This window comes from Rhea americana, unplaced genomic scaffold (genome assembly GCF_003343005.1).
Source record: "Rhea americana isolate MKP2758 unplaced genomic scaffold, rheAme1 scaffold_115, whole genome shotgun sequence".
NCBI lineage: Eukaryota > Metazoa > Chordata > Aves > Rheiformes > Rheidae > Rhea > Rhea americana.
In genome coordinates, this window is record NW_028185206.1 from 69,019 (window position 1) to 96,909 (window position 27,891).

Genomic DNA, 27,891 nt, shown 5'->3' on the forward strand with positions numbered 1-27,891 from the left:
TCCAAGGGATCTGAACTCTTTATTTGCAGCTGTGTGCACTTGGTTGCAAGCTGATTTGCCTGTGGAATATCTGCAACCAGTACCYAAGCAAGCTGGTATAAAGCTTTTGTCCTGGTCTTTCTCTTGATGCAGAGTTCGTTCTCTGTGTCCTGCAGCTGCAAGGGGCTGCTGTGTGCTGTACTGAGGCACGCAGCCCTTCAAGTGTGGCACACAGATTGCGGGTCTCTGTTCTGAGTGCAGGGAGCAAATGCCAGCTGAGGTAGCTGGAGGCCTTGCAGTGTGGAAACTGCTATGATGTGCTCATCTGGCTACCTGGACTGAGAGCTGAGTGAAAGCTTCTTCAGGCCTAGAGAAGTCACTCAAGAAGTCCTTCAAGTCACTAAATCCAAGCAATGTGACCAGAAGAAACAGCTTCTCTTCAGTCTTTTCATGCAGACCTGGAGCTGGCAGTTGCCAGGGTGACGACAGCAATGAATGTTATTAACAATGACTGAACACTCACATTCCCTCAGGATACCCAAGTTATGCACAGGATCCCGGCAGCGCTGGTGGCAGGGCCCTCTGGAGGTCTCTAGTCCAACTGTCTGCTCATGACACGGCTGTCCTCAGCAGTAGGTCAGGTTGGCCCTGGCTTTGTTCAACATCATCTGGAAATTCCCCAAGGGCTGAGACCTCTCGCCTGCCTGGTGCCCTGTCCCAGGGCTGCACCACCCTCCTGGGAAGGAGTATCCAACCTGAACCTGCAGGGCTGCAATCTGTGGCTGTTGATTCTTGTTACATACCCTGGTACTACCAAGTGTTTGGCTCCATTGGCTTTGTAGGCAGCTACTAGATCTCCAGCTTAGAGCCAGCTATTAGATAAATTAGTTCACTGGACTAACCAAGCCCAGAGCTCTGCTGTGCATGGTGCTGTACAAACAGAAGGAGGGACAGCCATGGTCCCTACTCTGAAGGTTTTAAGCTCCGCTTCTAGCTAAATTAAAGCAGTGTACCACTGTTGCTTTTCAGGAAGCTTTACTTGAGCAGAAGCGACTCCCTGCAGGCCTTCTTGCCCTGCCGTGTTAAGAAATGACAATATTACAGTCTTGCTGGAGCTTGTGGCATGGCCCTAGCTCTCTGCCTGAGACAGGATGCCTTGGCCAGAGGAAAACAAACATCTCGTCGTTGCGTTACCACACTTAAATGCATCCCCTGCTGGTCTGGCAGTCGATTAAAAACTCAGTGCTAGTAGTTTCTTCTTCCAATTCTGTCTCTTCTGGGTGTCTGTACTCCCTGACAATATCCTTCTTGATAGAAGATTGTAGATGGGAAGCCTGTATATTAATGTTAATTAACATGACTCCTTCTGCTTGATAGTATCACATTCTGTCATAGCAATGAATTACTGCATTAAGGCTTCCAACATGCTCAGACCAAGCATTGCATATCTTGATTTTGCCTTTTTATTGTGCTCATAATGTCCTGTAAGTCCTACTCTATAAAATATGTTTTCCTAAGCTACATACCTACAAAGCAATTATTTTCATAGAGAAATGCTACTTATGGCAGTTTGTCCTGTAATTTGGGGGAAAATACCCTGGAAATGACAGCAAGAGACCTGATGTGATACAAGCAGTGCTGAAATCTCAGTAGTGACAGTGACAGCATCGCTTTTCCAAGTCTGCTAAGACAGTTAAACAGCTTCTGCCTATTTAAGCAGGGCTCGTTGTCTGCCTTGGCACATGGGATCCTGTCTTTGGTGAGCCCGACTGGGTTGCCCTTGTGTGTGGTGGCTCTCTGCAAGTCCTGGAAGGGCTCTTGGTTTTTCCAATGCTTTTGGTTAACTGGAGGAGGCTGAACTGGGATGCTCTGAGTTAGCTTTGAGTATCCTTGGACAACACTTGAGAAGCACTAGACCTAAAGCAACAGATCCCGCTCACAAACTTTGGCCATAAAAAACCACATGATCGTAATAGCATATCCTTCCCTCTGTCTGTTTGCAGTCCAGCTATCCCCGGGTGTGATTGGTAGAGCAATTTTGTTACCAAAGCAAACTCGGTTTGGGTATGTGCATGCATGCGCACGTGTGTGTGTGTCTCCAAAATTCTGAGTCTGTAAATTACTTTCCCTAGCAGTGTTGCAATTCTGAAAATTTGGGCTGTGAGCACATAGCAGAGAAAAAGGGCAGTTAAAAAARTGGACAGACACACACTGAGTTCCCATACTCACTCAAATTTTCAAATGGAGACTGCTTGGCTCTGTGAAATCCACTTTGAGACATGAGGGAAGTGAGTGGTGTGTTCACTGATGCCCTTTGCTGCAGGCACCCTGGCTCAGGCAGCCAGGACCTGGGAGCGTGAGGAGCTATGACCATATGAGATGTCATTCACTAAGTGAGGAATTGCAAGATGAAGAGCCCCAGAGAGAGCCTTGCTACTCCTGCAGTTCCCAGTGCTTCTTGGCACTAAGAAAATGGTGACTGTTAAGTGCCAGCCACGCGTAACAAGAACAGCTTGTGGATAAGAAAAGTGCTTTGGTGGTTGCATACTTGAATTTTAGGCAGATTTGCCCTCTATTTTCCCTAACCACTGCATCCRTCCTGAGGTCAAGACATGTTTATATATGTCTATTCGCAGCAAATATCTCTATATATGCAACTTTCTATAGAAAGTTATATACCTATTTAAAAAAAAAGATTTAAATTTCATTTTATTGCTGAACAAAAACTTTCTGTGAGAAGCAGGGTTATTTGCATAAGCAGAATCTTTGCCCAGATGTTTCTAGCCATTGGCTTCTCATTCTTCATTAGCAGCCAGCCAGGATGTCAGCAGACCCCATAGGTCTGTTGCTAAGTAYATTTGCATTTTGATTTTGTAGTCATGAGCTTGAGATGCACGAATTGTCAAATATTTGGCTTTTGTGCTTTTGCTGTTTTTGAATTGTGTTTGTACCGTTACTTTCTGTATTTAAACAAATGAATACAGCCTTAGGTTCTTAAAATGTCAACTTCCAAGTATTAAAAAGCACAAAGATCAGTTCAGAGCCACCTCTACTTTTGCACTGCTGAAGTTCAGGGACTGTCTCCCAATAACTTGCTATCTGAGAAGTACTGTCTGAGAGTCTCTTGGTTCGGAGTGTTTCACAGCTAATCTCGAAAGTGAGACTTTGGCAAAGTGTGGCATATTCCTAGGTGTGAAAGGGTGCTTAGGGTATGCAGAMTCCTGCAGGACTGGACCTTAGCTTAAATCCTACTGATGGAATTTTTTTATTTCAGTACTTTTACGTGATACTTGACCAAGTCTGCTATTGAGAAACCTCAGCTGTTGGTCTATTTGCTGTCCACAAGACAATGCCCTATAAATAAAACTACTCTTGCATAAAAAGGAACAGAGTTGAGCCTTGTTGTATATTAATGAGAGCTGGGGGATTTCTTCCCACCTAGTATGTTGTTCTGTGCTTGTACAGGAAAAGRTAATGTGCTATTGACACCCATCCTGAGCAGCGGTGGAAGAACTGGCATGTATGCAGATGTGACATGTACAAAGTTGTATCTTTTCCTGGCTTTGGAGTATAGATGCAATATCTCAAAATATTTTGTCCCTTTTCTAAAGCCAGCATGATGATAGCTGGGATGACTCTCGCTGGCCTCAACCCTACCTCCTGCCTGGCAATTCCCTCCCCATACTGCTCCTTTTGCCAAAAAGTTCATGTGGTGAGTCAGTTCTGTATTAGCTACGGAGGAGGAGGAATACAGCATGAAAAGGTTCGTGTACTTCATGGTGGCTGAGAAGCAATATATTGTTTTCTCCTTTTCTTTTACTGTAGCCATCCTTGGCATGCACACCTTGATGAGTAACCAGCAGTACTACGAGGCACTGGGGAGCAGCACAATAGTGAACAAAGAAGGGCTCAACAGTAAGTGATTTAGAGTATTTAACAATCTGCCAGTTTTGAAGATGCTAGCAGAGAAAAAGTGGGAATTATTTTTAGGCTGCGGGTTGGATTTTATTTTCTTTGGACTCCTGCCACTCATGCCAAACTTGTGTGTGAGTGAAGATCCTTTCCTTGGCTGCAGCACAGTTGCTACATCTGTGCAGTCTCGAATTGGTGCATTTGGGGGAAACCGTTTCTTCTGCAGTCTACTGTCTCCTGGTGTTCAGCTTGGGAAATGCCTGTCCTGTGACTGTGGAGAGGCTGCGTGTTCGCAGGAGAGCTGCTTGGGCAGAAGCAATTCTCCCAAGAGACATTCCGAAACACTCCCTCCTCCCAGGCTAACAGAGAAGGTTACTGGAAACGTTAAAGTTTTAATGCACTTTGAACAGGAAATATATCTCTTGGATGATACCAAACAGAATGATTTCTTCATGTCAAAACTAAAACAAGTGACTTTTAAAAAGGAGATGAAAGCATTTCTTCTCTCTCACTCTTTCCTTGCAAGCAAAACCTGAGAGGGGTGTTGGGAGACCATTCAGATGGACGGTGGTTTTGTTGCATGCACCTGGAAGATTTTACAGTGCTGTAGCCATTGCTCATCACCGCTGCAYAGACCCTGGAATATCCTCTAAGGTTTCTCTGCTGAGAAGCTAAACAGCCAGGAGCTCGTGTGAGCTGGAAAACAGTCCCACACAAGCTGTATGCATGTGGTCACCCCATYTGGGACTCTGAGAGCATTTAGCAGCTACGCCTGGCTGTGTTGTGCAAGTTGGCCCCGGTTGCTTGGCAATGTTTGTAGACTTGCATGAGTGTAGGTCGAGCTGCCAAGTGCTTGTGCAATCTTTGCATCTCATGTACTTGCAACATTTGTCAGATCATACTCCTCTTTCCCAACACCACTTCAGGAAGAGGAGAAACACACCTGAAGAGCATGATGGTACTTCAGGTATTTTGTTTTTTTTTTTCATGTTTTGCTTTTCACTTGCAGGTGTAATTAAGCCCACAAAGTACAAACCAGTTCCTGATGAAGAACCAAACTCGACAGATGTGGAAGAGACTCTGAAGCGAATACAAAACAATGACCCTGACCTTGAGGAAGTCAACCTTAATAATATTAGGGTACTTACTCCTTCCTTCCCTTTTCCCTTACTAACAAGAGCAAATATTTGAAACATAGATAGCAGACACCARGTGTGTTATGTTGGAGAGAGTAATGGCATAACACTGTGTGTAGCTGGGTACCATGTATGAAACCCCAGTGCTTTCCGTCTGTCTTGGGCAGGAGGCATTGTTGCCTGCTGTGTAGTAATGATGTGGAGTCAGTAGCAGGAGACGTCTGCAAGAGCTGAGTTGTGTTAAGGACAGTTTGAGAAACCCATCTCCAGGCCGGCTGCTTAAAGGTGTTTTAAGTTGTTAGTGGGAGAAAAAAGGCTTCATAATCTTGATGTTGTCATGAAAAAATGAAGAAATTGCATTACTGCTTGTGTCTGTGTCCATGTCTTCATTAGAACTCCTTCTTGTAGAAAGCAAATTGTGGCATGACACAACCTTTTTATGTTGCTTCTGGGATACATATACATATGCTGAACAATACAGTTTCTGTTTACCGTCTTTAACTCCGGTCCAGTAAGGACCCCTATCTCATGAGGTTTTCTAAATCATGACATATTCAAATAGCAGGAACACTGTTAACTACATGTAAAAACACATGTGCCTGGCCATTTTCACCTGTCTGTAGCGAAAAGATTTTTACTTCAGTGTTTTCAGCTGTGCCCAGTGATCCTGAATGTACTTAACGATATCAGGCTTACAGAAAGCAGAGCTTCTTTTTGTGTTAGACTCATGATTTTGGGGAACATACATATTTCAGAAAACTGAGGAGTGGAGGTAGAAGAGATGATACGTTGAAAGCTCTGTATTATCTGCAGATGGCTTTGATTATAGGTGTTTCCAGACTGTGTGATCCAAGGTAAGAAATCCAAGCTGGGGATACAGCTTAAAGTTTTAGTCAGCTGAAAACTGTCTGCATTTGAACTGGGTATCTAAAATCTCTGATGAGTGAAAAATAATCATTTTGTAAGGAACTCAAAATAAGCAGCACGAATTTATTTTCTGGGCTGATGGCAAATGTTAGTCTGAAAGGAATTGTATAAAGCAGTATTGTTGCTTGTACTACAAGGAGATCATTTCAGSTTGTCATGATGGAAATACTCCTGAACACAACAACGAATGTTGCTCAATGCTATCATTAGTATTAAAAAGCACAGTAACAGTGCTTCATAAGCTCATGGATCCTAGTTACATACATCCTCACAACACTTTGGTTGGTGAGGAGCTGAGTTTCTGGACAATGAAATTGAACAGCAGTGACCTTTTATACTTTCCAGTCAAGGCAGTGAGCTATCAGCAGTGTAGGAAATAGGATGAACACACTTCCACAGTCCTTAGGCTATGATGACTTTAGGTAGAGAACTATATATCATTATATATATATATATCATATATATATATCATTTATGTATCATTTCCTTAATGAATCACCTCAGTGTGTTTGGTAATGRTTGCGGCTTGATTGTGATAGTTGATCTTGATAATAATTTTAAAATATTGTTTATATATAAAAGATTTGTTCCAGTCATGTACCACAAATGTGAAGACAAATGAGGGCCTAAACACATATTTTCTGTGTTTCTTTTCACAGAATATTCCCATCCCAACTTTGAAAGCCTGTGCTGAAGCACTGAAGAATAACACCTATGTAAAGAAGTTCAGTATAGTTGGAACAAGGAGCAATGATCCGGTTGCTTTTGTAAGTGCTGTATCACATAGGCTAATTGTTGTAAGGAAGTTGTCACATGAATTGTTCTTGGGCAAGGTGTTTTCAGACTTACTTATTGCTTTTGTGCATTACATCATTGCATTTGACATGTTCTACACTTTAGTTCTTTGCTTGCTTTCGTTAATGCTTGTGAAACTGAAATGCCTGCAGCAATAGACAGACTCCACTTTCTTCAGTTCCTTTTTCTGCAGTGGAGATTTCAGTTCTTTATTCCAGGACACAATCCTTTAATCCTATTAGATGTCGTATTTGTCCTTAAGAATCTCCCAGGAGAAGTGTGATAGACAAGAACAGACTTCCTTGTGATATATTTTTTAAAAGTCTAACAAGGAGTTTGTCTGTTTCTGTTCATCATACATCATACTCCATTTACTCTTGTTCATATGAAGCCGTATGCCTCTGTATGCACGTCCAGTGTGCACATGTTCTTCAGCTCTGTCCTATATTCATATCCCTTGTGCAAACGTGTGACATTGTGGGTGATAAAGGGTCTTTGTGGCTGCTCTGAGCTGCCTTGAAACATGAATGGGGATGCAGAAAGGTGCTGAGCTGTTATCCCCATGCTCCTGAGAGGGATAACTGCAGGAGCTCAGCACCTACTAATGCATGGCAGCTTACTTAACCCTCTTGCTACCTGCTCTTCCCACCAGTCCTTCAGCTGCTCCATGCCGTCTCAGCCTATATACTGAAATAAAGAGAGCAAGAATATGAACTTGACTGTGAACCTCACTGTCCCTGCTGCTTTAAGGTTAGATTTCCCCCAGAGCCAGCCTGGCTAGTCTAGGGGATAGCTCACACTCCAGGGACTACTGTTAACATGCAGAACATGTGAGACTGCTACCAGGCTGCATTGTGGCATAGCCCACCAGCATCATCGCAGCAGACTTCTGCTCTTCACCTGACAACCTAGGCAATCCCTTCCTACCTCCATACACACATGCAAACCAGTTTCCCCTTAGAAATAAAAGAACTCCTTAGAAGGGTGAGCACAGCCTGCCATTGTTTCAGGTACTCTGAACTTGGGAAGAGCCCTTCACAGACAGTGCTGATGCCGTCTTAGGGCCAACAGGGCAATGTATAGGACTGAAAGAGTTGCGGAGCTAAGGGCTGTGCTGAGTGGATGCACGCCAGCCTTGGCCTCAAGGCTGGGCACTGTGTTCTGGTTATTCTGCTTCATGACATAGATGAAGCAGCCTATGAAGTAAGATTATTAGATCAGGTGGCAAAACTCAGAGATTTGGGAGTGTGCCCACCCATTTCTGGACTTGCACACTGAGGGAAGCAACAGAGATAATACAGTTGTGATGGTGCTTGGATGGAACCCTTAGGTTTTCCTATTATTCTCAGAAAGAGAATACCTTTCTGCTCAAGACAATGTTCCTGTCTCTGGTTGCTGTGATAGGAAGCCTTTCAGCTCTGTGTGAAAGGAGCAGTGTGGGGAGGAAACGGGCCAGGCAGGAGGTAGGGCTGAGGCCAGTGAGTCATCCCAGCTATCATCATGCTGGCTTTAGAAAAGGGACAAATGAAGCTTGCAGGGCAGAAGCATATATGAACTGCACCTTTTGGGGTGGGTGTAAACACTTATTTAATGAGATTTTGCTGTAGCCTCCAGTACATTCACGTTTGAGAATCCCTCTGAGACAGGAGGGAAAACTTTKCTTCTTGCCCAGAGCTGTCCCTCTTGGTGGCAGTGAAACTACACAGCATCCAAGCCCATGTCCCTCTGGGATGCTTTGAACCTCCCTGCCTATCTGCTAGCTCTTCCTGTGTATCTCTGATGGCAGGCACTGGCAGAAATGCTGAAGGTGAATAAGACATTGAAGAGCCTGAACATTGAGTCAAACTTCATTTCTGGATCAGGGATCTTGGCTGTTGTTGAAGCAGTCCAGTACAACACATCACTCATAGAGCTTCGAATCGACAACCAGGTAAAGCATGCATGAGCAGGAACTCTGATTAAGTAAAGGTGTCCTGAGATGTGGGAAGCCAAGTGACTGATCAAGGTGGGTGGTAACTACCTGAGTTTTCTTTGGAGAGGTCTCAGCCCCTTGTCTTGCTGCAGCTCCTGGACCAATATTGATGTTACCTACAATAATTAACAAATACTGCAGTGGTGCAAGAAGCTTTCTGTGTTGCCAGTGCTGCCCTGGGAATGCAGTGATGCACTTGTCCAATATCACACCCTGCTCTGAGCTCTGGACTAGGAGATTTAGATAATAATAGATATTTAGTAAAACTGAAAATTTTGCTATGAAGCAGGGAAATAGAAGGTACATGGTGGATAAGGCTGGAGCCATGGCAGGTTAAGTTTCCTAGAAGTCCAGGAACAGAAATGAAACAGCTAAGCTGTCATGAGCCCTTGAACAGGTACTATGTGGTCAAGATGACAGGTCCTCTAGACTGCTTGGCAGCTGCAGATTCCTCAAAGATAAAGAATTTCGGCAACAGAGCTCATGGGTGATGACTTCTGGAACAGTGTCAGAGCCACTCAGTTTATCAGGATCAGGCCTGTAGTTTGTTTCATTGACTAGAAATGCTGAATAAACCAATAGATCCAAAGAAAAGAGAGAGGGAGGGGAGATGGCAGATCTGATGGCTGAATCACTCTTTGACCTGGTCATSTTGGCAGGGTCTGCGAGCCAGGCCGTATCTCTAACCAAGGAGGACAAAGTTGTGGGCAACTACAAGTCATTTACAACAGTAAAACATTTGAGCTTTAAAAGACTAAAGTACCACAGGTTCCTGGGTATTGCACAGCGAGGGAGAAGTAAAAGCTTCCGGYCCATCTGCAGGACAGTCAGTGGCAGCACAAGCTGTCTTCCAAGGGCTATGTTGAAGAGGCAGTCATTGAATTAAAAAGCAGGAATGGGAACCTCATCTGCCCTCATTTGCTTTTCTTTTTTCTGTTTTCAAAAGAGCCAGCCTCTGGGCAACAAAGTAGAAATGGAAATCGCGAACATGCTGGAAAAAAACACCTCCCTGCTGAAATTTGGTTATCATTTCACTCAGCAAGGTCCCCGGCTGCGTGCATCTAATGCCATGATGAACAACAATGACCTAGGTGAGTTGGGCTGGCTGCGAGCTGATGAGCCCTGGGATGTCTCTCCCTTTGCATGTGCCTGTCTGTGGGTCCTCTTGGTGGGCAGCTTGGCAGGTCAGAAATGCTCATGAGAAGGCTCTTGTCCACGTGCTTGAATCAGACACCACCCTTTGAAGGGTCTGGTGATTCCTTGCAGCCTTCACTCACAGGTTCCTGATACAGCAGGACCGGTAGCAGCTGCTGTCACCAAGGCAATGGGTTGTGCTCCATTTTTGGAGAAAGCGTGCAGCTAGAACTGCTGGAAGACACTGTTTTGGGCTGTAACATTGGGTCTTGCATGGAGGAAGTGAGATCTATTAATGTGCTTTAGTATGGCAAATGATACGGCATACGGCAGATGGGTTGTGGATTGACAGCACTTCTGATTCCTGCCAGCTGTTTGTCTTGAGCTCTAGTTTCATTTCCACTTTAACAAGGAGATGAAAAATAGTAGATTTGAACTTTGAAGGCAATGGGACTTTGCCGATTCCCTTCAGTAAATCAGACAAAGTATTTCTAGAGAGAAGTGCGAAACCATGTGATTTTTGAATTGGGAATTAATAATTAATATTCCCACTATAGTCATCAACACTGCTTGTGAAGCACAATGTGGGCAAGTCTGAATATTGCTGTTTCAGCTAACGCTAATGCTTGTCTACAGGCTGACCTAGAGCACTGGAAATCAGTCCAGCAGCGTGATACTTGAATGTACTTAAAACAGCAGTTTAGCTGTAGTGAATGGCTCCTAACTGTACAGATGGGATGATACAAATGTGACTCAGCCAAACTCTTCTCAGTGCTGGCAGACAATAAAACAGGGAGGAATGGCCACAAATTGCAGACCAAACATCCAGTTTGCACATACGAAAAAAAAAAATCTTTATTCAGGAGGCTGGAGCAGCCCTGGGACAGGGCTCAGGGGAGCTTTCCATAACTTAAGGGTTTCCAGGCTCAGACAGACAAAGCCAGGGCTGCCCTGAACTGTGGCTGGGAAGAGCACTGCTGTGAGCGGGAGGTGGCGCTYGGAGCCCCAGGGAGCCTTCCCGCTACCAGCACTGATGATGTCTGTAAGACACATCGGAAAAGGTCTGATTAAGAGGCAGAGGCTGACTCATAAAAGACCTAACATACATATAAATACCAGTCATGAAGAAATGACAGTAAACTGGCCCTGCATACTTTACCAGTCTCTTCTGGTCCTTCATGGTTCAGCTTCAGGTTTGAAAGCCACAGCAAAATAGCTTTAAGTGGCTATCAGATAGGTGATAAATATGTTTRAAAAAACAAACTGCTGGCTTCAGCCAGTACCATGCTCTTAGGGCAGCATGGCCACATGTAGAGCGACGTGCCAGCTCCTCAGTGACCACGAATACTGATACCACAGTTCACTCTATATTGCCATTCATTCTGGCTGCTTTTGCACTTCRGGTCAGTAGAAAGCCGCTCCAGAAAGGGCTTGCTGTTTTCTGCCTTTCAGAGCACAGCAGGCTTCATAGGAACGCAGAGTCCGCAGCATAYATAGCAATCATCTGAAAGATACACAGAGCTAGTGTTTTAATTGTTCCTGCTTCAAACCAGAGGAGAGTCACAACATGGCCTTCCATGTAGCAGCTGTGCAGTTTGCCTCTTTGACTCTTAAAAGATCTGCATTATGTCTGATTTGGTTCTTGTTTACAGCTCGCATTCATCGGTGTGATGGTGTCTGGCAGTAGCTTCTCAGCTCTACACCTGGACAACATATAAGTATAGAAAAACTTTATTTTCCTCCCTGTCAGCAACAGCTCTCTGCTTCTGTGCCACTCYGGTGCTCTCCCCTGCTATCACCTGATCCTACCAGAACTTGGTCATGGTCCTCTAGCTTCTGTTCTTTAAGATGCCCTGTCCAAACTGGCTGTGAAGGCTTTTATATTTTTTCTCAGGAACTAATTTCTGCATCCTCTTTCCAGCTTCTTTTTTTTTCCTTGCAAATATTTCTTGAAAAATCATGGTTGAAGCAGACAGAGCCTCCAAATTAAGCTATAAGACTGCTTTCACCACGTTAACCATGGTCAAGACTGGAGGCTGAAATCAGAGGTTCAGATAAAAAAAAATCCATTGTTTCTTAGTTGAGAGGACACCACAGGGAAAAATTGGCAAAGGAAACCCTGTGGCATCTCTCTCCTGCTATCTCCACATCAGTCAGTATTAGATGCCTTGTAACAGGGATGCTGTAGCCACACAGATTACAAAGACAACTGAGTGAAATAAAATTGACTGTATAATAACGGAAGGTATGGCTGAAAATAGCTTCTAGCCACAGAATTCATAGGGACAGAAATTTCAACTTACTTCCTTTAAAATGCTGAAGTCTAAAATGCTCAAAAAAAAAACAAACCAAACCAAAAGCCTGCTCAAGGCAGGAACTCAGAAGCTCATGCTATTCTTTTTCTTCCTGGCAGAATGTATGTCTCTGAGATCCTTTTCACAACGGGTAGGCCTGCCTTCCACATGTTCCCACTGCCATAACTGACTCCTCTTTCTCTTCTTTTTCAGTGAGGAAGAGAAGACTTGCAGAGTTGAATGGGCCTATTTTTCCGAAGTGCAGAACTGGCGTGTAGCTCCTGGCTATGAAGGCCATTCCTGGTGATCTGCACAACACTGTGGAAATCTAAAGGCAACAAGTGCCTTGACAGAGTATTTGTGGTGACTCGGTTCTGTGTTATGCACTAAGAGTTTAAATTAACTAGTGGCTGTAGTTGAAGATTTTATCCAGTAGGACTATTGGTGTTTTCTTTAGAGCTGGAAACTATTCAAGCCAGTAACAACCTGCCAATTTTAAGCAATCTTGTTTTAGAGTACATCCCAGTGAAAARGTGACTATTAATTAACCTAATTTTTCTATAAATTTCCTGCACGGTGTTTCATATAGTTAGGATGTGGTATGCATGAGTGAAAAATACTACTATTCCACACAAATTATAGAAGTATTAAAAAAAACTTTATTTTTTTTTCAAATTGATCTCAAGTAACTATAGAGAAGCAACTAGTTTAATGAGCACTTCTACTGTCCTGAAATATAGTTAATGTAAGGAATTTTTACCAACTTTTGCTGAGTCAGTTAGTGGAGATGCTGTTTCAATGTATCCCCATTTCTTAAAAAAAAGATTGATTCCCCTCCCCCCCCCAGATTAAAAGGAACATAAGGCCACTAATTACAAAATAATGGATTCTCAAAAACTGAGCACTCTAGGATGGATTGTTTAATATCCTCCAGTCCAATGCGTGCCTGAGTAAAACTTCTTCCATTAGGGATCTGATGTGAATCCTAACTCCACAGAGATGGCCAAACTAGAGTCCTCTGTTCCAACCCCCACCCCCTTCAATTTCATAATGTTAAAAGCATGTCTAGAGCCTTGCCAGACAAATATATTAAATCCTTACTCTTTGCTGTTCTGCCTAATGACGTTGCCAATTAATTAAACACTATTCTACTAGAGACTTTCTCCTGTGACCATCCCTCACATCTACATAAATGCACCACTATACAGTGTGCCATAGCAAAGGTGTTACTTGAAATATCCTGACTCTGAACTTCTGTGCACACTCAGACACTTTTCTGTTAGAAGGTCTACTACCCTTAATCTAGCCCAGGAGGAATTCCCCACAGGCTTACAAAGCTCCCGGACATGTAGTGGATGAGACCCAGGACTATCCCATCCAAAACTCCTGCTGTGGACTTGGATGGAATTCTGTTTGATAGGAAGTCACCCTGACAGAAGTGCTGTCATACCAAAGCCTTATTCTTACTCTGATGACAGTATGTCCTAGCAAACGTTCTCACTTACTAGAAATCTGTCTGCACACATCTGTTAAGCRTATTCAGCAGCCTTTATGCATATTCCAGCAAAAGTCCCACAGATTTCAACAGAGCTTGTGCACAAATACCACAGAGGATTTAGCTCTGACCAATGACATTATATTGTCAACAATGTGGGAAATATATCTGTTACTTTTCGTATCTTAATAAATGTGTCAGCAGTGTCAGATAAAATGCTTCACTACAGCTTCCTTTTTCTCCCTAAATTCTGTTTCAGAAGATGAGGTGTACAGAAGGGCATGATTAAAAAAAATAAAATAAAAAATAAACAAAATCAAACCAGCAGTCTGCTAGCTCCTTCCTGTCATACTCACTCCAAGAACTTTAAACAGTCAACTAAAATATCAAACCAAAGCCACAGAGTTTCAGCTAAGCCATACACTCAAATTTGCATGGAATTAGCTCAGCTCTCCCACTGGCTTAAAAAGAACATAAATGCATCTTATGCTGGGAAATGCTGATGGCAGTAATAAAATCAGACATGCAAGGAGATGCAACCACCTGACAGGGAGAACTACCTTAAATCTGACAACAGTATTTTGTCTTGAATGAAACTAAAATAGCCCTTAAAACAGAACACCCAAACCTTTTCATCCTTGTTGCTGTATCAGCATCAAAATGAATTAATTAAGCAGTCCAAATGTATAGAGACTTCACAGTTAATGAGATGGCTCCAGGGTCCTCAGCTGATCCTCACAGAGCTGCAAGTGAGAGAATGCAACTGAAATGAGAGCTGTGCAGCAGCAATGAGGCTGCACTGAGAAGCATCAGGCTTTGTGGTAAAAGGCATCAAGCTACAAAACACTGATGCATAAGAACAAACAGATTCCTGTTTCATCCAAGCAGCTCTTCAGGAAAAGGGGAAAAGGCTGTTTTGTGACTGTAGCCTCTAGCAGTCAGACAGTCCTGCTTAACTCCTGCCTCTCCTGCAGCAATGCCATACAATGCTAACATGCCTCCTCTAAGGTATTACAGCCAAAGTGCCTGGGTCTCAGCATACTGTGTTTCACATTTTGCACTTATTTGTATTAATTTGACAAAAGTAAGCCAGAGGGCAGTATACAAAAACTGATCATAGGCTGATATGCAGAGAGTCGAAGGATGCATCTCATTCCTCTCCTCCCATCTCTGCAGCTGAAGAAACTTGGCTGTTTGGGGCTCCATCCATTGATTCTTAAACCCTTCTAATAGGTCCTATGGCTCATTTCTTCTGCCTTTGAGGTAGACTGTCCACATGCTAGGAGCTCTCAGTAGAACTGTACCTTGTAACCAAGCTACTATGCGACAGACGGTTAGCTAGGTTTCAGCAGTTTCTTCTGTAGAATTAAGGGCCTCTGACATACAAATGAAAAGTATTTGTGCAATACTTCAAAAGTAATAATGGAAGCACTAGAAGTTATTTATCATCTTAGTGATGTCAATCTTACATATAAAAGGTAGTCTACCTTCTTGCCATTCTGTACTGAGAAATTATATTAAAACAGCCTTCCAAATGAATTAGTGTTCCAGACTTGCTGATAGATTAAATTCTAATATGGTGGGCTTTTTGGCCTAATACCTGAAAAGAGATGCAGCACAAAATGCAAGTTGGGGCACTTTTATCAGTGTTCTAGGCCAGGCCTGCAAGTGGAGCTTACATGGTTTGCCACAAATCCAGTTCTCAAAAGCGCTCAGGTAAGCTGGCTAGCTGAGTTTGGGAGGAAAGGTGGTAGGAGAGTCTGGATCTTGCCAGGTTTTTCTGCTGAAGATGTTACTGATGGGAGTTTTCTAATTACTTCTCTAGTTTTCTAAATGCCATCTTGGAAAGATTCCCAAAGTAGGCATTCATTAGTTTTCAAGTCTTGCTTCATGAAAGGAACCATTATAAAGACCACGGTTGAACAGCTGCTCATGTTGGCAACACTGGAAGTAAGAAGAAATGCCTTCCAATGGCTTTAATAGAACCAGTGCCCCTGTCTTTAGCTGCCAGTCTAGTCACCAATGAGACCATGCTGAATTTGCAGCACTGCAKGAGAAGGTTACAACCTATGTTAAAATAACATTGCCCTAACTGACACTAAGCAACTGTGAGAACCTGAGTAAATTGTTTTCATGTCTTGAAAAGCAGTTGCCGATAGAAATTAAAAAGTAACTGATTTTGATTTCCTAATGACTTAGTACCAAAAAGCAGAGTAAGTGTCATGATTGGAAAAAAAAATCCTTGAAACATCATCCACACTTTCAGTAAAAAAATAAAACCTTTCAGTACATTCTACAGCATCAGGCACACAAAGCCACAGGCAGCATTTTGAGCTCATAAGCTATGGATTCCAAGTCAGAGACAATTTCCCTGTTAACATAAACTGGAAAACTCATGAATATCTCACAGCTTTTRAAAAACTCAGTCCATGTTTACAAAGCAGAAATGCTCCCCAAATCACGGATTATTTAGCTTGGATAAATGATCTGGCAGTCTCCTTATAGGGGTTGCTGGTGTTTAGGCACAGATGCCAGCATTCGTTTCTAGCGCCCTAACACTGGTATTTTGGCAGTCTCTCTTGCTCTTCTCTGAGTGTCTCAATTTCAGCATGCTTCAAGTTGATTTTTTTTCTAGTGCAAGCAGAGCTGGGCCCTGGTTATTTCACATACAGGCAGGCTGAGGGATATCAACAATTCCCACAGAGGCAGAGCATCACAATGAGGGTTACTTTTGCTGTTGGTCCCACAGGTTTTACACAAGAAGTAAGGCTGGGCAGATAGTATATGTGGGCAGTGTACACACTCTGCCTTAGCTGGAGCAAAGACAGGAGTCCTCACCTTGCCTTTAWCTGGTTTTACTTGGGAGTCAGGTCAATGACTTCTGGGTAAATACCCCTTGCTTCACACTGGTATAAAGCAAGTCTAATCTTCTCACACCCAGAAGTTAAAACATATGCTGTCTTCATCACCCTAGCACTAGCCATTGAAGCTGCACCATCAATAAAGAAGTCAGACAGATCCACCTCCATGCACGCACATCCATACGTTAGAGGGGGAAGAGCATGGAATTGTTCTTCAGTCTCTTCAGTTTCTCTTGAACTGTGAACAACTGTGTCCCCAACAAATAATTTCTGCAAAATCCCCAAGACAGAAGTACGGTGCAAGACTGTATGTAGGAAGAAAAATCCTGTAGCAATGGTGAGCAGCCAACTCTGGTAATTTACACTCAAGTAATGGATAGTTTTCAGGGCATACTCAACATAAATGCAGACTTTCCAAGCTAACAAATTATTGTGATATCCAAACCAAATTGCAATAACAGGGGGGGGATCAAGTCCCTCCTATTAACACAAGTGTGAGATGTGAAACTAGCTAAAGAAACAGCTTAATTTCTTCCTGTATCCAGTGCACTTTGTGAGATATGTTCAATAGGTACCCTTGGCCGTCTCCTTGTACATTCACATTCCTCCTTAAGTGCCTCTCCTGAAGGATCTGAAGTCACCTTAAGCTCTTTCTCTTGACAAACAGGACAGCAAGCTGTAAGCCCGTTCTTGCAACAACTTGGACATGTCAGAACAAGCTGCCGACAGTGCTGGCTGGAACAAAGTTTATACTGGTCCCACAGCGTCCCACAGTATCTGCATGCTGAAGGGAAGAGAAGCAAAGTTAAGATCCACATTGCCCCATCTTGTTCCCCTTTGCTACAGTCTCTCATACAAGTAGCTAACCATCATCCACTTTATTCCTGCTCCAGCCTTGTATTCTAGAACCTGGCTCATTTTTAGATGAACTTTGGTTTTGACATCAAAAGGTAAGGACAACCTGCCTCATGGGACAGAGTGAGTGCTACTGCTTCCTCTAGTTCAGATCAAACAGATTTACAAATTCTTGCTACCAAGGGAGCAAAAAGGATAGGCTGGTGGCTAACTAGGACCCAGGACACTGCCTGTTGGAGAAAGAAAGACCATGAGACCTGCTTCCATCTGAAAGCAATGGCTTATGTATATAGSGTGTACTTTGCAGTCCTGGTACAGTCCTTGCATAGCATCAGGCAAGACTTAACCTTTAATGGAAAGTTTTTTTCATAATCCAGCTGCACCATTAAGAAGGTGCCTGCCCCAACACTTCCCCTTTAATACTTCTRTATGGATGGCTGTGATATATCAGAGTATGTTCTGTGTCTGTGCCAAGTCAGATACCTTCAAGGTGAATATAGTAAATGCAGAAGAAAAATGAGACGTTGTGCTTAAGAAGTTGCCCATTTAGTGGGGAAAAAAAGGCACTGATTCCTGAAAAAAGGCTGGAGCCAAGTTCCTTCTACTTGTACCTGGCAACTGAAAAGACAATGGCAAATATTTCGGTTGAAATAGCTGAAGAGCTAACCTAGCCACAAGACAGGGCAATATTCTTAATTTCAGCTAGAGGGCATTAGAATCCTACAAGCCACAGAAACTTTTAAAACACAAAACAGCTAAGTGCTGTAGAGTTTAATGCTACCACTTTTCCAAAGCCTGGCAATCTTTTCTAGTGTTCTGTGAGACTACTGAAGGAAACACCATTGACAGCAGAATTGTTTAATGCTTTGGTCACTTAGCCAACCACAGCCTGATCAGCGCTATGGGCAACAAGTGGGTAACAAAGTAGCACTTGATGCCTTCTAGGGGCTGATGGCTCATAATAGTAGCCATTCTGCAGAGGATGCATCTTTCTATTGTCCTAGCTTTAGGGAATTCTGTTTAGTGATTCCTTTGCTCTTATTTGCATTCTAGATGTTAAAGCCATACAGCTGGTGGCCATTACAAAAAGTGGCAGCACTAGAACACCAAAGTGAGTAAGAGGAAGAACTACATTGGCCAGTTTCGCTCCCCTGACCAAGACATCTCTATGGCAACCACTGCAACAGAGTCCCAGCCTTCTACTGGGACAAACGTATTTAGTCCTACCTGAGATGATATCTTCATTGGAACAAATGGCGTAACGATCATCAAACACAAACAGCTTCCCTCTGTAGAATCCATCTGGAAACTCTTCCAGGTACTTGTGAATCCCACCTTTGAGCTGGTAAACCTCTCTGCACACTGCCTGTTCAAAGCATATTAGCAAAAAAACTCAAGGAAACTGTGGCAACAGGCTTGTGCCACAGTGCCCAAAGCAAATGCTGAAAACACCACAGGTCAGGGAGAAGAAGCAGCTCTTCAGTGACCAAATAGCACCACGTGTGCCCACAACTCCAGCCAGCACCACTTGAAATTAATAGCTGCTCTCACAGTGCTGGCTTGCTGACATGAGCCCAAACGTGCAGTTCAGAAATAGGCAGGTTAGAGGTTTGTTGCATCACAGAGAAAATGCTTTGAACCTCTGTGAACCACTGCTTATTCTGGTTCTATGTAGTGAGCTTCTGTTGACAGAAACAGAATTTCTCAATGGTGTAACTGCAAAAGGATGAAGGTTTAAATTTCTGGAGAACATATAGCTGTGCTATTCCCTTACCCTATGAGGGAAGGACCGAGGGAAAGAGTGGGATGGAAAGTGAATTAGGACAATGCAGTGTGCTGGATTTAATTCCACGACACTGGGAAAGTGCCGACTGGCTGATCTTCACTGCTCTGAAATGCTCAAGCTGTGCCATAACAACCACAGAGCATAACCTAGACAGAGCTTGTAGGCAAGGGTACAAAAGCACTGCGAAATGCTCTCAAGCATTCCTAAAACACTACAACAATGGTCAGGGCAAACTTACAAATATCTCTTCTCAGCAAATGGATTATGTAGCTTTTCACACAGCAATCATTGCTGAAACTGTAGTTCATTCATATTTCTCAGCTGTGTTAGACTACCTATGTCCTTGGCAGGAAGCACAAGGCAAACCTGTATCAGAGACATTCATCTCCCCACACCGAGCAGTTTATGCTCCACAAGAATTTGCCAGCAATAGAAAAGACAGCTGCTCTCAAAGCAGTCTCAGCTCCTCGACACTTGTGCCCTCACAGTGACATCTCACCTTGCTCCGTAGGTAAGCAGAACCTCTTTCACAGCGGATCCCTCCTGTGCAGTACATCAGGACACGCTTGTTTTTAAAAAGCTCCAGGTTTTCATCTACATAGCTGGGAAAATAGCTGAATTTCCTGATATCTGGAGCCAGACAGCCCTGGAAATGTCCCTGGAACAACAAAAGATAGCCATGMAGCTGAATGCAGGCTGACTTACATGCCAAGGCCTGCATTTCAAACCAGAGGAAGTAACAAACCTTTGGGCCAGAACATCCAGCTCACTGCAGCTGCTTTAGGCAGTTCCTCAACAGCATTTATGTATCAAAATATCTGTTAAAATCCGTAAGAGGATTCCTCAGGCATGGCATTTCTCCTCATCCAAATATACAGAGGGTGCTCACTAGAACAGAACTAGAGCAGGATGCCCCCTTTTTGACATATGGGAGAAGGCAAAAAGACTAGAATATATCTTTACAACTCACATTACTTTTACTTCAGACTATATAGAATCCACTGCTGATGTTGTATGGACCACTTGCTCCCTTTCCTGCCTCAAGCTGTATAAGCAGTCAGCCAGGCAAGCTCTACTGTGTGTTGCTGGGCAGGGTTTTGCATTGCTTCAGTCTAATCTGCATTACCAAACTAAACTTTGTACGTATTCCAGTCAATACGAACTCTTCTTCCCAGTAAGGTCACACACCCACAATGCAAAGTGCTTCCCCCAAGACCTGTAACACACTGTAAGAAACAAACACAACTTACTATTTTACTTTCATAGAAGTTCCTACAGTCCAGTAAGATAGTATCACTTTGTCCTTGATTGGCCTGAGACAAATATTGTTCTACTTCTCTGTGAAATTCCTGAGGGGATAGATGGATTCCNAAAAAAAAAAAAAAAAAAAAAAAAAAAAAAAAAAAAAAAAAAAAAAAAAAAAAAGGAGAAAAAAGTTTTGAGAAATAGAACTAAAATGCAACACTGCAGAAGATCTCACTGATTCAGATTCTCCTCAGATTTCCAACTATGTCTGCTCACACAATTTTGTCATCTCAGCCTCAACCAGCAAGTCTATCCATGTTTAGCTTCTTGTTGGTGAATGAAAGGAAGTGCAACACTGTTCTAGGTGACAGAAAGAAAAGCAGACTGTATGATCTTCACTATGCCCCCCAGCAACTCTTACACCTCTAAAACAAACAAACAAACTTCTGCCTTCTTTACTTGTTTTTCATCACATTTGCTTTGTGGATGCACAGAAAGCTATGCAGAAACTTTTTTCCCCAATGAAATTTGTCTCAGTTGATCAAAAAGGAAAATTTCTGCTAAGTCTGTGCTAGTTTCAGTGCAACTTTAACTCAGCTTGCAAGTGCCATTTCTGATTTTTGAGGAAAAGAAGTGAGGTCTGATACTCCCTGAAGTACCCAGTAACCAGAGAGCTAAAGAATTTGACGATACTGGAGGAATGCTCGACATTATGATTTCACTCAAGCCACAGGCTCTTGCCCGAGTATCTTAGCCAAATGCTCCACCTGCCATAGAACTACCTTCTGCACCTGTTCTGGAGCAGAATTTCTTTCATCTTTTGTCAGACTTGCTTCAATCTGAAGAAATAATGAAATATTTCTTCAGAGAGAAAGACACAGAGAGAGAATTTAACCTTTAACCTCATTTTCCTGATACTGTGGTGAGAACTGTGAGCTGCAGGATTACTCTTACATCAACATTAAATATTAATTGATCTTGGAAGTAAAATAGGTGACAAATATTTCACAGCAGCATTGAAATAATCTAGACATCATTCTCTCCAGGAGAAATCCCTGCCAGAAAGATATTAAGACCTAAATTACCAGAAGCCCAGCATTCAGAGTACTAAACCTACTGCAGAGGGAGGGCATATCTTGACAAAGGTACATATCTACTTCCATTACTGAAGGACAGAAGTCACCTCTCTTCCTCTATATTTCGTTCCACACTAATTCAGATGTCTCATGTAAGAGTCAAGCTCAGGACTGCCAATTTCTTGAGAAAGTAGATTACACTGTAATGCCAAAACACTTTGGACAATACAGCTGTGAGACCTTGCCATGTGCACTGTTCATATTGATCTCTCTGTGCCTGGAAAGTAACCAAGACATTAAATGGGACTGCATGCAGACAAATGATGCATTGCATGTTTCAGTGGAATTGGCCTAAATATTCTGACAGTTCTAACTTCTGTCCATTGTCCCAGCACAGGTGAATCCCCTGCCGAAAAGTCTCAGTGCAAGACTAGACCACAGAACAATTCATGCTGGTGGGGACCTTGGGAGGTCTCTAGTCAAATCTCTTACTCAATGCAGGATCAACTATGATTAGATTGCTCAGGACTGAGGACTCTGAACCCACTGAAAAACAAATAACACTCTCCCCACCAGGCCTCCTACCTTATTAAAAAAAAAAACTCTATAAATGGTCAAAATAATGGGAACCAACTTCACAAAATGCTGAAAAATATAAGGAAAGAAAAAGACAAGAAAGGAAAGAACCTCTCCAATCGTTAAATAATGGAAAAGAAGTATTCCACTGCCAAACTACTGAAAAATATGGGGAAAATGTAAATAATGTGGGAAAAATTTACCACTGACAATGTTCTTGCTGTGAAAAATGCCTAAAAATTGTTCTGCTGTTATTTGTTGTGCTCTTGCTTACCAGCTATATAAGTGTACCCAAAGCAGCTGAGTATCTAGTTACTCCCTATCAGGCATAATCCATCCTAAGGTGTTACAGGTAGAAGGTGCAACTTGTGTCAGGCAGACAGACAGAAGCTCATTCAGAACCTGGTTCTGCTTCAGTGTAACAGGAACAGGGCTGTTAATTTCAACAGAAGCAAGGCTAAGTCAGTAGTGCCTAATTTAGGACCATGTACCTTCTCAACTGTAAGTGCCAGTGGGATGCTACATTTTCTCAAAACAGAGCACAGCTCCTGCCTTCTAGGGCTCCAGAATCCACTGAATACACTGGAATGCTCCAAGGGAAGCATTTCCTRCACAGCTTGGTTCTTAATGCAGGCTAACCACAATGACAGAACATTGGAGTTCTGTATCACTTCTGAGCTGTCTCAAGCATCTAAAGAGTATTTAGAACAAATACAAATATATCCTTGCATTGAAACGTCTTTCCTAATCATTACAGATAATTTCACCTTACCTTTAGCAGCCATCCAATAACATATTCCCTAAAGCACAACACTGCTACCCCAAAACAAGGTGATTACCTTGTTGATACTGCTTGAACTATTACAGTTTGGCACAAAACACATGGTTAATTCTGAACTTTCTGAAGCAGCTAAACACTTAGAAACCAAAATCTGGGCCAGTAAATTTTCTGCAACAGTTACTCTGACTAGCAAAACCAGACTAATTTCCATTATCTACTTCTCCTGTGTCCTGGCCACTGTGCAGAAGGAAATGTTTTTGCAGAAAGTACTTTATCTTCACTTACCTCTCACGTGGATGAAAGGTTTTATTTTTCAAATCAACTTACCAGTTTCTTTATAGGAGACTTTTTTTGGATCAATGCCCATAGGTACAATTTCTTCAAATACTCCAACTCGAAGGTCTGGGAAACAGTGAGCTCCTCCTGCACTGCTCTAGGAAATTAAGCACAAAACAATCCACTGAAATGTTCTAGCCATCAGGACCAATGACTATCCACTGAAACACAGTCTAGTGCACTTCTAATTTCTAAGTCTTCAATAGAGTATGACAGGCATACTCTATTGTCCGAGGCAAAGAAATGTGTCTTCTGCCAAGATCAAAACTCCTACATCCAGGGTCACGGAGTAGCCCTGACCATGACCCAAGAGACAGGTGTCTTTGGCCCAGTGATTGTTGAGTAGATGAGATGGGCTCTGTTTTGGCACCAGGTCCAGTCCTAGCAGCACTAATCAAATAGCGAACAGACCTAGAGACTACCTAGTCGGAAAATGTCATTAGCACCTATCATAAGAAAGACATGTTACTGAATATGCTGACCCCAACAGAATAAAAGTTTTTTTAATCATATATTCACTTAAATAAATAATCCTTTCCAGAAACTGATCCTGCTGACACATCTGGGCTCTGCAGTTCTCTTCAGCCCTTCTGATCCCTGAAATAAAGCACAGCTATGTCTCCGGTCATTTCATGTGTGAAGGGAATTGCAGTCCTTCATGGGCTTAAAACAGACACAGGGTAGATTAGTCAGGCTTAAAATATTAAAGCTGTGGATCCTGAACTCCCAACAAGCTCATGCACAGGATTTTCCCTTTGAGGGTCTTGGCAATCCCTTTTTGGCAAGCACCATAACTGCAGGGGATAGGAAGCAAGAATTTCTGCAGGGCCAAGCCACGGACACAATTTAGGCACTACTAAATATATAAACAAATATGAGAGTGTGATGCTGTGCAGCACTAGTTCAGCTCTCACTAAAATCAAATTCCAGCAATTATAGTGGCCATTGAATATTTCATAGTTCAAAACTCATTTTTCACTGCTCTGCCCTCCTGTCCTTTGGGAACAGGAAACTCAAACCTCACTTACTTGTATGTACAGTACAGATGAAATGTGAAACAAAAAAATAACATGTACTAATGCATGAGCTTTGATGCCCAGAGAGATCACTCAGGGTTTGAGATTTTGCCAAGGCTGAGATAAGTCCACCTGTTTCATCTTCACATCTACACATCATCATAACTAACAGACTGGATTACCTTCAGACAAGCACAGCAGACAGTTAAAGAGCTAAGACTGAACCAGCATCGCAGTTCTAGAGGGATTTTAGCTTTGTGAGTTCCATTAACTCTCTTTAATTTGGTTATTTATGGAAATTAAATAATATCCACTATAAATAAGTGCCTGAAAGACAACAATACTAAATAAAGAAGCATTTTTTTCCCTCAGAAAATGCAGTACCCTGAAGAAACAAAAGCCCTCCAGAATACCATGCAGTGCCAGCTACACCTGCCATCACCATATGAAGACAGCACATGCACTCAGAGACGGCAGACATTAGCATCCGACTCTCCTTCTGGTCACTCTAGTCTAATCTAACTATAGCAGGGAAAAACTCTCTCTCTCTGACTCTGACTGTATATTTTCTTTAAAAGAGTCAGAGAGAGTGTTTTTCCACAAATCAGATGTTTTCTAAAGAAAATATACAATCAAACATCTGATTTGTGGAACTGACAGCGCATCTATAAGGATCCCAAAGCCCACATGAACCTAAATCAGTAGGCTTCTAGGCCAGGATCTCACAACAGAGTGAAGAGGAGTATATGTAAATATTTTGTAGAGGTGAGCGTAAATTGTGATGCTTGGATTTCAGCAGTCAAGTTCGAGTAAAAATCTGGTAACAAATGGTGGAACTGGAGCATGGCTCCTCCTTCACCTGTGTGCAGCCTGCATGACTTTGTAGCCATACTCATAGCTGCCAAAGCTTGTAGCTGCTGCTGCTAACTGCCACTGCTGCTTTCACTGGCAGAGGTACCTAAACAAATCAAGTTTAGAAATCCCTACCATAGATCCATGATAGCAGAAGAGAAGTGCTAGAGCTTTATGCAATTTCTTTCACATCGCAGAGGGCTACTTTGGAGAAGCAACGAGCTTATTTCTCAAAGATTAAGCATCCTGTATGTCTACATAGAAATTGTTTTCTCATACCTTGAAATCATCTCGACACAAAATGTCTTTGAACAGTGGCTGGGAGAGCATAACTTCAATGTAGAGGTTAGTAGCCACTTTGCTTCCACCAACTGTTCCATTAATTCCCTCTGAAGCAACTCGTACCTGGAACCAGGAGAACAAGCTGGGGTTAAGGTCTGATAACAGCAGAAAGAGATCACAGTGAGAGTAGCAATATATGACCAGCTTACAAAAGGCAGACACAGAAACGTGTTCACAAAAGAGACAACTGAAGAAGAAAGGTATGGAAAACAATTACAGTGAAGTTAAGCAGAAAAAACATAATAAAACTGGAAAAAATATTTATTAATCACTTTTGGGCCATTTCTTAAGAAAAACAGCGAGAAAGTCAGGAAAAGAAAGTAAAATAAGCAGAGAAATGATGTCTGTCAGTATCAGTAGTGCAGCTGGGTGATGCCAGTGTAACTTCATGGTTAAATTTAGGTTACAGAAACCAGTCTCCCACCATTGGTACAGAAAGAGAGGCTCCTTTGCAAAACAAGTCAAAGACAGTTGTTTTCTGCTCTGACTCACCCTCTTGAAAAAAAATCTTTCTCCCCACAGATAGCTCAAGAAAATCAGCTTCACAAGGCTACAGCTCTCCCTCATCCACAGCCCTGCAGCACCAGCTAGATGAGCCAGCTGATCAACTTGGGCCTAGTCTCCAGCGAATGAAAAGAACAAAGCAGCTCTGCAGGAATGAGTGACACTATCCAAAAGTTAAATCCAAGTTGTCAGCTGTTCCGTTCTTCTCATCTCTGACAGCACAGGTTTCAACTTGGCTGTGAACATGACACATCATCCTGCACTAAGCAAAGATGACACTTTTCTGTAAAGAAAACAAATACTGCTTAAAGCCTCACCTTGCCAGTCAGATGTAGATGTTGGCACAGAGCCCTTTGCCAAGCACAGAGTTTCTCTGGATCCTTCACCTCACAGTAACAGTAATATAGAAGTACTTTTCCCTCCTTGCTGCCCATAGCAAGACAAATGAAATCAGAAAAGAATGTTAGAGTTAAGAGTGCAAAAATATCACGTTATTACTGTCAGCAATTCAAAAAGCAGCCAATTTTCTCCTGGTAGTTGTAGAAACATACATATATAAACATATGTATACACAGAAGGAGGGGAAGCAGGAGAGAGGAACAAGGTGAGGGGAAGAGAGAGAAATTAACACTTTGGGATTTGCTTCATTTCCAAGATATAGCAATACAGACTAAAGACAGATCCCACATTCCCAGTTCTTGGGGCCAGCTACAAAGTGCATTCCTCTCTGCAGCACAGGGCATCTCTGCAGTGGTCTACAGCATGTTGCATTCAGATTTCTTTCAGCATGCAGGATACAGGAACTGTTTTCTGGGCTCCTAGTGTCTTATGGTTGCTTAAATTGACAAATTTATACAATAAGAATTCAAGTAGTTACAACTACTTGTACAACAACAACAACAAACGCTAAAATTTTCAATGATATGGCGCGTGGCTCCATTCTGAGCAGCACAAGCAGTCCTCTCTCATAGTTAGGAACATTTTCCTGAGCCTACTCATTCATACCTAACAAACCTTTAGCCTGCTTGAAAGAGCAGGGAAAGGGATCATGCAGACTGTACTTTGCTATTTTACTCTTTCCTGTTAGTGCCTTTCCTGGCTGATGGACTGCTTACGGGCATCAGCTAGCACGGAACACCAGTGCAGAGGTGGGAAAACAATGTGGGAAAACACAGGTTGGAGAGTGGGATCTGCTGATGTACCACTAAGAAAAKAAAGAAAGAAAAAGAAAGTGGGAGGTATCTACCCCTGCATCAGCACAGCAGGAATTTTGGGGGGCTTTGTACAGGTGTGAGCAGCTGGGAAAGGAACTGAAATACGCTGTGGGGGAAGGCATGCATATCTGCTGAGAAAGAGGTACAGCAGGTAAGACTCGTTCTGTATCTCGGAAGCCCGAGAGGCCTGAAGATAGTTTAAAAGTTAATGACTATCACAGCAATAACAAAAGCGGTTTCAGTGGCTCTGCCTACCTCGTCAGCGCATCCTGGCTCACATGGCTCGTGTCCGGGAGCCCCCGCGCCACCTCGGGGCGCCCCTGCGGCCCGCCGCCTCTGCCCGCCGGGCTGCCGCCGCCGCCGGGCCCGGCCGCCGGCTGCTGCTGCTGCTGCTGGAGCGCCAGCGCCAGCTCTCCCGCGTGCTGCGTGGCGACGTGCCGGTGGACGGCGGCGCGCTCGGGGAAGGCCTGCCCGCAGCACTGCCACCTCCTTGGCTCTCACGAAGAGGGAAAACGCCTGCAACACAGCGCCGTCGTCACCCCGGCCCGGCCCCGGCCCCGGCCCCGGCCCCGGCCCCGCCGCCGCGCACTCACCTTCCTCCGGGCGAGGGCGCGCTGCTTCCTGGCGGCGCCTGCTGCGGGCTGGGGCTGGGGCTCGGCGCCGGCCGCCTCCCCCGGCACCATCGTAGCGGCGGCGGCGCCGACGGCCGTTAGTGGCGCGGGGTGGGGGGAGGCCGCCGTCGCCCGGGAGACGCCGCGCGCCAGGCACCGGACGCAGCGCCCGGCGCGCGGCGGGGCGGGGCG

At 43.4% G+C, this 27,891-nt stretch overlaps 2 protein-coding genes across 3 annotated transcripts in view; one reads left to right on the plus strand and one right to left on the minus strand.

Moving 5' to 3' along the window:
- TMOD1 (tropomodulin 1) overlaps positions 1-13,305 on the plus strand; it is a 29,898-nt gene extending 16,593 nt beyond the window's left edge. The window contains exons 5-11 of one of the 2 annotated variants that reach the window (XM_085317149.1): positions 3,805-3,894; positions 4,901-5,031; positions 6,614-6,721; positions 8,536-8,679; positions 9,668-9,812; positions 11,508-11,573; positions 12,363-12,453. In XM_085317149.1, the coding sequence (XP_085173275.1) occupies positions 3,805-3,894; positions 4,901-5,031; positions 6,614-6,721; positions 8,536-8,679; positions 9,668-9,812; positions 11,508-11,542 (653 nt within the window). In that variant the 3' untranslated portion in view covers positions 11,543-11,573; positions 12,363-12,453. Of the gene's footprint in view, positions 1-3,804; positions 3,895-4,900; positions 5,032-6,613; positions 6,722-8,535; positions 8,680-9,667; positions 9,813-11,507; positions 11,574-12,362 lie in introns of both variants that reach the window. The other variant, XM_085317141.1, reaches the window with a different exon arrangement.
- Positions 12,786-27,860, minus strand: TSTD2 (thiosulfate sulfurtransferase like domain containing 2). Its single transcript, XM_085317130.1, is given in 10 exon segments — positions 12,786-17,289; positions 18,588-18,726; positions 19,646-19,804; positions 20,397-20,514; positions 23,151-23,257; positions 25,308-25,433; positions 26,192-26,300; positions 27,344-27,574; positions 27,576-27,604; positions 27,682-27,860. Coding segments are annotated over 10 exon segments (1,368 nt in total). The 5' UTR covers positions 27,772-27,860; the 3' UTR covers positions 12,786-17,029.
- Positions 27,861-27,891: the final 31 nt, after the last annotated feature.